Here is a 13,691-nt window from a genome sequence, read left to right as displayed (position 1 = left end):
AGGTCACTGGTGACTTCTAATAAGACTTCAAGGATTTAAAGAGTTCTTGAGTTGCAGAATGAGGCTACTTTTTCAGAAGATAATAGAAATGAGAAGAGAGAGTCCTTATCCTGAGAGAGGTACCAAGGTCAAAGAAAGGAATAACAAACGAAGAACACACTAAGCCAAAAGTTGTATTTCTTATGTCATTTACTCCCAACCCTGTAAGGTGGCTATATAAGCCCTATTATAAAAATGAAGGCAACAAGTCTCCAAAAGTTGATTTGTCCAAGGACATAGGCGTAGAACATGGCAGAGCGAGGCCAAGAACCCAGGGCCATTTGGATTTAAAGCTTCTGTCATATCTGTCTCCCCACATCAATCTCCTGAAAGGTAAACCCAAACACCAGTTACACGGGGAAGTAGAAATATCAGAAATGAGTCTGATCTAGTAAAGAAAGATATAATCAGAGAAATAAAGAGAAGTATAATGTCTCCTTTCATTAAGAGAGGATAAGGGAAGTAATATTGGGAAGCAACTAAAGTGGATGATCCTATGCCAAGATTAATGATCACAATAGGTCACAATTATTTAGCACAGCACTTACTACATGCCAGGTACAGTTCTAAGCTCTTTACATACATGAACCCATTAAATCCTCATTATTAACCCTTTGTTATAGGGACTTATAATCACTATCTTATAGAAGAAGAAACTGATGTTCAGAGAGCTGAGGCCAACTTTCCTGGGGTTAAACAGTTAGTAATGGCAGAACTAGAGTTTAAACCTGGTTTACACTCTTAACCACTTGCTATATAGCCCAGTGAGAGACAAAATCATAATTCAAATCCAAATTTGTATGTCTCCAAAGCTCATGTGCTCTCTACTATGAGACGAGAATTGCAGACCAAATAGAGACAGAAACACACACAAAAAAAGCCTTTCTAGAACCTCTTAGCCTAATAGAAAAACAGGTGTGGCCGCCCATTCAATAGATGTCATTAGCAGAAGTGGGAAACCTGTCATCTAGTACTAAGAAAGCTCAGTATCTAATTTAAGACCTTCTCAGCAGGAGCAAAGGGTTAAGCTTTTGCCCTTTGCCTGAGTTGTCAACTAGAGTATCACAGAAAGCATAATTCAACATCTTTTGCACAGAGGAAAGGAATCAACATAGGATTAAAATTTAACCCTGGGTTGAAGGCGGTGAGCAACTTGGAGTGGTAAGTCCTGGGTGGCCAGAATGCATTGAGCACATGGTAAGGTCAACTGTCACGCACAGGTAAGTGCCAGAAATAGAGGAAGGCTGGGACTAGAAATAGAATGAAGGCACGTGTGGGGAAAAATAACAGCACAGGTAGAAGCAGCAGCAACTCTGAAACAAAACAGCAGATGCCAGGGGCTGAATAACTATCATGTTTGTCTTTAAGGCCCAGTGATTGCTGCACTGGTCCTAAGAATGTTTATTCTTTGAGTGCCCTAGGGAGCAGCCAGTATCTGGACATGACTAGCCTGGAGGCCGAAAGGGTCTCACAGGTGAACAGTTGGTGAGGTGAGGTGAACAAAGACAGTGAAAAGAAAAATCAGTGTTGCCTGTACTTCCTAACAGAAACAAAAGGAAAAAAATAAGACTTCCAGTGTGAATAGAAGCAAACACATTGCCTAAAGATCCTGGTCCTCTTATTCAAAATCTAGGAAATGACTTAAATTTATTTTATTTAGTAATGTGATTTCTTAATCAAAGGTAATTTTTTTCTTTTTTAAAAAGAGGCAACTCTGAGAAATTTAGCTTCCCAAGACCAAAGAGAACAGAATCATTTGTCAACAACAGCTACTAAAATTACTGTGCCCTTCACTGGCAACTGTTCCAAGTTGCAAGCACAGCCTTTAAAGGAGTACTTAAATCATAACAGGAGTTTCCAAACAATTCATTAACTAATTTAGAATAATAATATTAACTTATGAAAATACCTTTAGTCCTGTTTAATTGCACAATTAACATTTTTCATACGACGAAAATGAATAATAGCACTTAACTGATAATATATGACCTAAAATGAAATATGATCTAACTAGATTATCAACATGCCCCAAATTTACTTTACTTTGTACTAGTAAGTTGTCACATATTTTATATGTGGGTGCTAGCAAATCTTCAAAGGTATCAGAGCCAGAACCAAGTAGAAAGGGCTCGCCAATAAGTGAAATAAAAATGCAATACCTCATTATTTCCTCTGAGCAAAGTATTTTCCAAAATTATTCCTGTCTCTGGAACTAGCACTTTCACTCGGTATTGGTTAATAATTCCATTTGGTTGTCGTGGTTTCTTCCAAGTAATTCTTACTTGCGTGGCTTCTACCTCTGCAAGTTGTAAATCAAACACTGCCCCTGGAACTAAGAAAGAAAGAAAGAAAGAAAAGAAAAAAGGGGGAATTTAAAAATATTTTTTCAAGTGAAAAAAGTGCCTACATTCTTAGCTGACAATTTAAGATATATAACAATTTTATTAGAAAATAGACGAGATTGGGTGCGGTGGCTCACGCCTGTAATCCCGGCACTTTGGGAGGCCAAGGGAGGCCAATCACCTGAGATCAGGAGTTCAAGACCAGCCTGACCAACATGGTGAAACTTCATCTCTACTAAAAAATACAAAAATTAGCCGGGCATGGTGGTGCGTGCCTGTATTCCCAGCTACTCGGGAGGCTGAGGCAGGAGAATTGCTTGAACCCAAGAGGCAGAGGTTACAGTGAGTGGAGATCACACCACTGCACTCCAGCCTGGGAGAAAGAGCAAGACTCCGTCAAAATAAATAAATAAATAAATAGACAAAAACAATTTATTTTGTTAAAAATTAAATATGTCTTTAAAAAAGGATGAGTTCACATCCTTTGCAGGGACATGGATGAAGGTGGAAATCATCATTCTCAGCAAACTAACACAAGAACAAAAAAACCAAACACCACATGTTCTCACTCATAAGAGGGAGATGAACAATGAGAACACATGGACACAGGGAGGGGATCATCACACACTGGGGCCTGTTGATGGGTGGGGGGTAGGGGAGGGATAGCATTAGGAGAAATACCTAATGTAGATGACGGGTTGATAGGTGCAGCAAACCACCATGGCACATGTATACCTATGTAACAAACCTACACGTTCTGCACATGCACCCCAGAACTTAAAGTATAATAAATTTTTTCTAATTAAATGTCTTTAAATACATGGATATTTAAAACTAAATTTCTAAACATTGTTCTTGAAATGTAAGTAAGGAGCAGAATAACAGAATAATTTTCCAAAATAAAAGTCATAACATTTGTCTGAAACAAATTAATTAATGAAAATAATTTTCTTGAGAATATGCCTATTTGGAGATGATTAATGCTCAGTTGAAATCTTGATGGTTTCATAAAAATTATAACAACAGATTGAAAAATAATATTCAGAAGACTCTGAATGCAATGAAATATAGTTGGTAAGTTAAATTAGATTGCGTTTTAATTTATTACATGAAATTGTTTGAAGAGTTGATTGATTTTTTCTGATATTTTAAAAATAATCATGTTATTTTCAAATTTCAGGGGCCCTTATTCATTACAATAGTAAAGAAAAATAGGAACAAACCAATAATTGGTTTAAAATAAAATGCAATAAAAAAAACTTAAAGCAAATTCTAGTTGTAAAGTCACCAAGAGTGACATCTAGGGAACTTCCCAGTTTCACAGGAGTAATGGGCAAAAAATAAACATCCCCTGGCTTTTGACCATTTTTATTTACAGTTCAACTTGTGGTTATGAATAGCTCATTCATCCCTCCAACCTCTACTTTCCTTATCTATAAAATGGGTGTCATTATAGCTTTCCTATTACTATACAGGTTACTATAAGGAACAGAGTTCAAGAAAATTTCTCAAATTTCTAAAACTTTTAAGAAAGAGAAAATGACATAAAATTATGATCCCTTATGATCAGATTGTTGTTACACTTTAAATTAATTTCCCCAAGCTATCTGGCAGTGGTACAGGTTTAGCAAATTCTAGTTAGAAGACAGGCATATAGTCTTAAAAGGGAACAAAGGAAAAATGACCACCTTTCTTTTTAAGACAACAGAAAGGAATTGAAAAATAATTTTACAACTCCCATGTATGTTATTTATAATGAGGAAATATAATTATGCTTAAGTTGGCTTTATAGTAACTATAACTATACAAAGTTTTCACCCCTTAGATTGAGTTTTTTCCTTTGTCTTCATGAAGTAACCAGTAAAGACTCCCTAGATATCGTGACAATCACTGGGCCATTCATTTGTCATTCAACACACCGAGCATTGATCATATGATCACTGTTCTAGGCACTTGAGGACAGAGGAAGGAATAAGACAGATAAAGCCCTTTGCACAAGTCACCTCTAGTATGAGTTTTATTTCACTAAAATATATTGTACCTAGAGCTCATGTTTGTATCATCTTATTTATCAACATGCAATTTACCAATATGCATTTTTCAAGGGTGGAGAAACTTTTCAAATAATTGGGTGGTGTAAAATAACATGGCTATTTAAACAGCAAAGCTCTCATTCCATCTTTCTTTAAAATTTTATTTTACAGTTTTTATGTAGACAAAACAATAGCCAGTATTGCATAACTTAAGTCACAGAAGAGATCTGGCATTTTTTCCATTTATTTTGAACTGATGTAGAATCTCCACTGAAAAAAAAAAACCAGCTAATGACTACATTGATCACATTAATCAGGAAACTAAACCCTGCTTATTGAAAAATAAGTGAAATGATCAGTTCAAGTCAATGCAACACACTAATGTGTTAGATATCAAATATTATGCAGGACAGCAGAAAAATATATATATTTTACTGTCTCTTATTTTGCTAGTGAAACCCAAGAGTAGTAGCAGACACTATTTATCTTTTAATTAGAATATATATTTCTGTATATTCCATATATTAAATACTTACTTTCTTAGTAAGTATTGCCCCATGATACTTAATGTCAAAAATTACAATCCAAGTAAAGATTAAGTGGTTCTATATTACCTTAAAATATACCTCAAACTTGCATAAAAAGAATGACTATAAACTTATCTTTGTTTTCCTATTTAAGCTTAGGGGATAAAGGAAATGGAGTAGATAGCATAGTATCTTGTCTTTAAAAAGACACTTGATCTGTTAGACCACAAATTCTTATGAGGAAACTAGAGAAGACTTTAATATGATACAAAATTAACTAAAGATAATCAAACACGCAAGGCAATTATTCATGGTTCAGCATCAATTTTGAAGGTGTTATCCACAGGAAATACCTACAAGCCATTCTCAAGTCAATATATTTACAAATTTTACAATCAAATGAGAAATAAGTTAGACATCTGACCAAAAAATCTTATATTTTCTTTACCCCAATACCATTTGTTTCCAACTTCAAAATTAATGCTGCTCAATGATGAATTTTCTAGATAAGGGCAAAATAATTTTAATTTTGAAGGTGTTACATACATGGACTACCTAAGAATCATTCTTGAGTTAATATATTTATAAATTTTACTAATACATTAGAAACACAGTAATATATGATTTATTAAAATATATTCCAAATCATTTGAGGTATTCAAATGAAAAACTATGAGAAGAAATGAAACAGAGACAAATAGCATTGAGGTAAAAGAAAATACATTAAGATCATTTTTGCCATTATCTAGCAAATTAAACTTTCTTTACAAGTGTATTTTGAAAAGCAAGTAGTAAAATTAAAGCCACTGCAAATCCTGAAAACACAAAGTTGGCAGGCTCTCAGTTATTTTCCTACAAAGATTTTACTACTCTTTGCAGAAAGTAACAAGTTTAAGTCACTGAGGACAAACGTCTACACTGCCATAGTCTGTTTAAGAGGGAGTAAACAAGAATCTCAGAAATTTGTCTGCTTTTAAGAAATGGTCATGCTAAACTACCCTGACAGAAAAGTTATTAGACAATATTGAAGCATCACAGTTTGCTTATTTTTTTTACCCCTCACACAAGTTAGAAGAATGTTGTTGCCTATGTTACATTTGTCAGCATTATCTGATTTTGGAATAGGCAACTCTATGACATTTTATAGCTTTGGAGATTATTATCTTGTTTTCCAAAATCATTTATTTTCATGCCTATGTAGAAATCTACTCATCAAAATATTAAGAGACATATAGAAGGCTTAGGAAATATATAAGAGAACTACTAAAATAATAGGATGCTGATTTTCTTTCAAAGTAGACTATGGACCATAACATCCCCAGGGGTAATGAAATTAACTCCACTGTAATGTAATAGCACATAACATTCTCTATAAGAGGTCAATGCAACATTTTTCTATGAGTATTTATAAGAGCACCAATTGTTTTAAAAGGTAATTTAAAAGAAGCAAGCTAGTCCTAATTATTTTTTAAATAGATGATAGACTGGTTTAAATATGGAGAAGAAAATAAATTAAGTAACTTTAATTAGAATACTAAAAACCCTGTTGTATTAATGAAAAGGATAATATAAAATTAAGAAATCATTTTTAAATTGAAAGTAGATAGTTCTAACAAGTTATCACATTGTTCTCATATAGTTTAAAGATCCATGAATTTCAAAGTTTTAAATACTGGAACCAGGATTAATTAGTGGTGTCAGAAGAAGAAAGCTACATTTACTGCATTTGACAGAGTATTCCATTGAAGCAGCTCCCGAGGCTGAACTATCCCCAGAGAACTCTATGGATGAAGGCTGGCATGAGGATATAAGAACCATGCCAACCCTGCCTTTGGTGGAACCCACCAGTTGCCAGGAGGCCCCTCTAAGACCCACCAGTGTGTGGTCTACAGGAGGAGTGACTCAGGAAGATAACAGAATGAAACACAGGACAAATTGCTTTTTATACAGGCTAATGGAGTCATCGACTTAAAATGATTTGATGTGAAAAATAGGCCTTGTGAAATATACTTAACGATGACCTTAAGATTCTACTTTTTTTCTGGATAAAAAATGTAGAAATTAAGGCAAGTAAATTTTAAAATAATCCAAGACAAATAACATTGCATTGTACACGGCATATGCACTATCTATTTCCCCATTTTTATCAAAGGCTGTAGTCCAAGAATGATGACAATAAAAAAATACGTTTATTGAGTTGTGGATTCTGTTTGGAAGCACCAAAATCAGCTGGTCTTGAAAGAAGACAGTAGTTCAGGATTTACTTAATTGTGTAACAAGAATAGAAATCAGTGGGTACATTGAGTTGGTTGAGAAAACTCTATTAAGACCAAAATCGAGGGCTCTGCTTTATTTGATAGTATCTGTAAATCTGTCTAGCTTCCTAGGAAATGCTTAAGAGCAGCTTTTAGGTGGAGATGAAGGAAAACTTAAGATTTAAGGGAGAAGCTACACAATGCTAAGATTCTTCTGATAGAAACACAATGGTAAAATTTTAATACAAAAAAATAACATTTTCCTTATGAGTATGTATAACTTTCTTATATGTATACTAAAACTATATATATGTCAGAATTTTCATCTGAAATAGATAAAACGTAACTTTTATGTTCTTTCAACAAAATATCAATGATTATTTCTTTAAAGGGGAGAAGTACAACATTTCCTAATAGTTACTGCCCTCTAATGGTCAAATGCTTGAATGATGAATGTATGACCTGTGTGTGTGTGTGTGTGTGTACATGTGTACATTTCATTTATAAGTTACTGTCTGTTAGCTTCCACACAAACAAAGTCTGGAAACTTTTCCAAGTGTTAATGTGTTATAAGAAGTTACTGTTATTTTTCTCCATAATTACAATCCCTAAATAGAAATGAAGGCATTTAGCAAGTTCAGTGTGGGCCAGAAAGGTATGTTGTGAAATAGTATGGAAACAATTTTTTTAAAGTATAGGAAGGAAGTTTCTTGAGGAAAAATACTCTTTTCATATTTTCAGTAAATACTGGTAAATCTGTATCATGCATCCACTCAGAATCTTCACTTGCTTAGAATCCCGTTTTGATTATAAACACATTTTGTTGAAAGCATTGGGAATATAGGAATTCCTCTAAACACTAGCTCTGTGAGAAAAAATAGATTCCACATTTTAAAATGTAGTCAAACCATACTAAATGTGTTTGTTTACCTTATGACTTCTTGAGGTTTTGCTAAATTTTATTGTGAATCTCTAACTGGCCAATACTATGTATGGTATTTCCTAACCTTACCTGATCTTGGGTTCCTTTTATGATGAAGCATGCTATGAGTTTAATGTTCTGGAGAACACACATCAGAATGAATTAGGTAGTAATTTAATAAGGAAAAATATTATTTAAGTAAATATAAAACAAATTGCTTCTAATATCATGTTTTACCAGTTCATGAAGTTCATAAGCATACCAAAAATATATCACTCATTCCCTGTTCTTACCATCTGGTGGAGTGAATACTGAAAGATTTGACTTGGGCCCAGTCCCTGCATTGGTTTCAGCCGCAACATAGACATCATACATCGTAAATGGTGTTAGGTTAGTGAATGCAAACTTAAGGTCTTTCGTGCTGTTATCCAAAATGCAACCTGCAAAAAGTGGAAGACAGCTGTGGATTATTTTTTATCAAGCATGCAATCATGTTCACATTTAAGTACAGAGCCAAGGACAACAATTCAAGTGTTAACCTATGCACTAAAATTTGTTATTATAATATCAAAACTGGATATATTTTAAACATGTGGCTTAGTAGTACATTGATATCAATTTAACGAAAATAAATGAAAGAACATGAAAATGTTCCAGTGCTTAAAATTACTTTTATTAAATCATAAAGCCCTTTTGAATTACCAGGTTATTTTTGACATATTGAAAAGGGAAGCATCAAATTTTATCGATTCCAAAAGTGACCAGATTTTATACTCAAATTTATTCAATTAAAATGCTAAATAATTTCATTATCTTTTATAAGAGCATATATTTATAAAATATTTCTAGTTTAGCTTCTGAACAAAATTCCTTAGTCTGTCAGCACCATTCTTTAAATCTTCGACTTTGCTTTAAATGATTCCTTTACCTTCTTGCTCTAACTACAAACTGGCTTTTTCCTAAGAACACTGCTTTTGTTCCCCTGCAGCCAATCCAAATGGTGGCAGTCTGTTTTCACCCCACAGCTCTCAAGTAACCAGGCCTTTAGGTGTAGTGTTGTTCTTGTTCCTCATTGCTCCACTTTATTCACTATCCTCTGTCTCTCCTTATAAAAGCCCACAGCTTTAAATACTATATTACCAGTGACATCCACTAGCCCTCACAGTTGTCATAATCTACTAACCTGAGGGTCATTTACTCTCATTTACTTTCATGGTCCAGCTTTGGTTCAAGGCTACCATCTTAATTTGTGCTGATTTTAATATCCTGAGAGATAATCCTTAAATTACTTAGATATTTCCTTAAATAATCTAGTTTTCCAGAATTTCAGCCACTCCCTCAAGATCATAACTTAGACACTACTATCATCAATTACTCTGTATCATTAACAATCTCAATTTCACGCAACTTTTTCTAACCACTTTTGCCTATGTCCTTTACACTTCCTCTGTAATCCTGAACTGATAATTCTTTAAATCCACTGAAATCAACAATCCATTGATTTAATCACGTATTTTATTTTTGTTTTCTTTTATTTGGCCCCTCACCACTTGATTTCCACTCTTTACCCAGCTTCAGTGTCAATTTCAATTATAATCACTGCCTTACACAGGCCTCCAATTCCCTTGCCCTTCTCTAGTTGAAGGGAGCTGGTTTACAGCACAAAACCATTAATTCATATCACTTTATTTGTAGCCAAACCTCAAATGAGCCCTACATGGTGCCTGGAATCTTACTCAACTTACATAGTCAATGGTCTAATCACTCTACTCGTCTAGATGATTATTTTACACTTACTCTTCTCTGCTCAGACCTCTAATACTTTCTGCCCTATCTTCACTCCCAACTAATGGGTCTTGCTTCCCACTACACTGAAAAAAGTAAACCAATTAGAAAACATTTGCCACAGGCTCCCACCAACACAACTATATATTTACCAGCATCTATACCCATATACTCTGCCTTACAGCCTATAAGAACAAATTATGGACAAATCATCTATTAGTATGGACAAATTATCTGTATTCTTATCTCAAACCAATGGCTACATTTGAGCAAAAGATCTCACCTTCTACTCACACAGATACCTTTCCAGTAATTCTCGTTTTTCTTATATCATTAATATTTTCCTTATTTTCCTCATTTCCATTAACACCCACTGTTCCAGTGATCTTCTTCCATTTGCTCTTAAACTAATTAGTTAGGTATTTACCCCACATGTTCCACCATACTGGAAGCACATGATCACTCCCATTAGGCTAAATGCAATTATTGCTAAATGTCTCTCACTTGATTTATCAGCCAGTCTCACAAATGAAAGAGTACTTCAGCCAAGTATTGAACAATATTATCAGATAGAAAAGATGGAGCTGTGTATCCATGTCTGTTTCAGTGTATTGGATGGGTGGGTGGAGGGAATTATCTTTTTTTACAGAGTAAAAGTATTTCAGAATTTTAAGAGCATAAGTTACTTAGGGATGAAAGATAAAAGTTACTCATGATGGTGATGAGTGATTCATACCATAGAAATTGCAAAATAAAATGAGTTGAAACTTTGTATCTTTTTCAATGCCCCCAAATAAATGATAATATGTGGCTTTATGTTATTTCATCACTGTTAGAATTAAACTTCTTTCATAGAACCATAGGATCTCAATCAGGAGAGAATTTTAGACTTTACATAATTCACTTCTAATGATATAATATTTGAACCTCTCAAAATATCTCTGGCAAGTGGATGCCCAGGTCCTGCTTGCTTACAAAGATGGAGAACTTGCCACTTTATAAAGCTGCCTAAAATTTTAATAGGCTTCCTTTTTTAAAGCAGTTTTAGGTCCACAGGAAAATAGAGCAGAAGATACAGAGATTTTCCATGTTATTTTTAGAGAGCTCTTTCTAATGATTAAAAACTAGGCTCCTAGCAGTGAATAGAAATCTAATTTAATATAGTCAAAGTCCATTGTTCTTCATGAATGTAAGCCAAGGCCTTCTTGTTCAAATATTTGAAGATGTATATCTCCACTAACACTTTTTTCTTGAGGAGTTATCTCTAGTTTTTCACATGCATCACATGAAATGTGGAATATGAATAGTGTTTTGTCATTCTTATACTCATTTATGGTTTTGAATTAAAAAATCAAAGGACCTCACTTTCTTTATGACTTTCCTATTGTTTGTTTCAACATCAGGGTCTTTTAAAAAGAGTCTGATACTTTTAAAAAGAGTTTGATATTGGTAACATATTTTATTATTCTCACACCAAAAGGCAAACACAAAACCAATTAAGGCTTACCTGATGGTCCATATAATTCAACTCTATAACTAAATTTCCCTGTTACTATAGTTGGTGGGTCCCATATAATTGAAAAGGACTTTCCTGTGATGTTGCCTGTTACGCAGTTTTGTGGTGGTCCTTCAGGCACTAAAATAATCATAGAAAATAAATACATAATATATATTTAAAATTAAAGTGCACCCTATTAAATACACATAATAAAACACAAAGGCAAAGAAGGAAAATAAAATATCACACTTGAAAGCAAAGAGTTTTTTTAACTTAAAGAAAAAATGGAATATAATTGAAAATTGTGAATAACACATGCTGGATCATCAGATAAACTTATTTTTAACAATTACTACTTTATTTAATACTGTATATTATTGCACTGTGCCAGTTTCATTCTAATATTCATTGTAATATATTTATTGTCAGTGCTACATTATCTTGAAACATTTATACCTGCATATATATATTGTGTTCCACAAAGTCTGGATATCTGGCTTGATAAACATTTTCTCTCTTATTAACACAGGTAGAAGTTTCAAGAAAATAAGCCTCAAAAATTATTAGCAATAATTTTTACTTTTTCTATCAATATTTGTATTTGTTCTAAGAAGAAATTTATACCCTACAGTTGGAGGATTCAAATGTAACATTGGTAACATATGAAAAGAATAATGACATTTTAAATTACTCTATTTTTCATAGATGTTTATTCTTTCTTTTAATTAAAATAAAAAAATTCCAAATATTTTTCAAAACAAAATTATTATATACCAAATTTCTCCTTGTATGACCCTTATGAAATCATTTTTTATTGTATAAAAAGTAAAGAGTATGAAAGAAGAAAATGGTATAATTCAAAGAAGGTTATTTAAATCAACAAAAAAACTTCAAACTTATATGAAATGAAAAATAACAGAAGCCAACAGCTATGTTATTAGAAAAAAATGCTTTAGTGAAATTACTCTACCAATAATTTTCAATAACCTCAGAAATTGGCAATTACAACCTAATGCCTGATACTACATTACGATATATCTAATACGTCAACTATGTATTATGCATATAATAAATACCTCATGTATTATGGGACTATATCAATATCCATGAAATTTTATAAATATATGAAATATATAAATACATATATTTACATGAATACTGATATAGTACTATAATTAAATGTATGAATACCATTCCGAAAATACATTCTCATAAAATTTAGTGGTAATAATAATATCTAATTATTCTCATTTAATTTTAACCCTGGCACCCTAAGGAAGGTACTATTACTGTCTCTATTTTTCAGATGAGGAAACTGCAGTGCAAATGGGATTTAAGTGGGTATATATTTTAGCTACTGCTCATATCTGATACCAAAATGTGAATCACATACTCATTCTGCTAGTGCAGGTATTTTTGCTTTTGGTAATGGCAATAACAGTGAGAGAAGGTGTAGATGATTCTAAATCATTTAGAATGGCAAAGGTGATTACAAAAAAAATGCTGAGATTATAAAATGACAAAAGCTTATATGAAGATCAGGGTCAGCAGCTCAAGAATTGTTTCTTGCAAATCTTCTTTCTCCTTTTAAATACTTATTTTGTGCTATAATATAAAAGGGTATAGAAATTCGAAGAAACCCCTGATGGGATGCCTGTGGTATATTATTAGAGGAAAAAGTTACTGAAAGGTAAAAATTAAAAAGAAATATGTATATAAATAAAACATTATTCTCTAAATCATTTAAATCTTTTTATCTACAAAAAGTGAACCATACCTGATTCTGGTGTTCTGACAATCGTACTATCAATATAACCTGCTTCAGTTGTAACAGCCGAAACTTCAAAAAGATATGTTGTATAAGGTCTCAAGTGTGTCACTATAAAACTGATAGGCTTTTTCCACACAGAGCTGATCTTATTCTGTGTCAACGTGCTTGATGAATATGTGGTACGCGATGGAGGTGTAACTCTACCAAGGGTTGGAGAAGGGCTGGCTGTACTCCATAAAAAAGATTCACTATTCTCCTAGTAAATAAAATAATATCAATAGAGAAATAATGCTGTATCTCTTGGTGGACATGAGAATAAGAACATGTAATTCATTTCTTTTTCTTTTATGCTATACAAACACACATAACATGCAAGTTATAGACAAATTTGCTAGATTTTAATTGTACCCATTTATGTCTGTAGTTTTAGAAGAGAACATATTTATTGTATTCTTTATACCTTAACCTTTATGAATAGAATTTCAAGTGGCTTAAAATAAAGGTAAAACTACAGCAAAA

The 13,691-nt window shown here is 33.0% G+C and overlaps 1 protein-coding gene across 2 annotated transcripts in view; it reads right to left on the bottom strand.

Annotated features, from left to right (window-relative positions):
* PTPRQ (protein tyrosine phosphatase receptor type Q) overlaps positions 1-13,691 on the bottom strand; it is a 266,655-nt gene that overhangs the window by 189,430 nt on the left and 63,534 nt on the right. For both annotated transcript variants that reach the window (XM_015431259.4, XM_015431261.4), the window contains exons 23-26: positions 13,179-13,428; positions 11,411-11,539; positions 8,412-8,558; positions 2,199-2,371 (exon numbers count right to left, since the gene is read on the bottom strand). In XM_015431259.4, coding sequence (XP_015286745.3) covers positions 2,199-2,371; positions 8,412-8,558; positions 11,411-11,539; positions 13,179-13,428 — 699 coding nt within the window. The remainder of the gene's footprint in view (positions 1-2,198; positions 2,372-8,411; positions 8,559-11,410; positions 11,540-13,178; positions 13,429-13,691) is intronic.

This window comes from Macaca fascicularis, chromosome 11 (genome assembly GCF_037993035.2).
Source record: "Macaca fascicularis isolate 582-1 chromosome 11, T2T-MFA8v1.1".
Classification (NCBI taxonomy): Eukaryota; Metazoa; Chordata; class Mammalia; order Primates; family Cercopithecidae; genus Macaca; species Macaca fascicularis.
The sequence above is the reverse complement of the archived record's forward strand: the minus strand, read 5'-3'. Positions and strand labels throughout refer to the sequence as shown.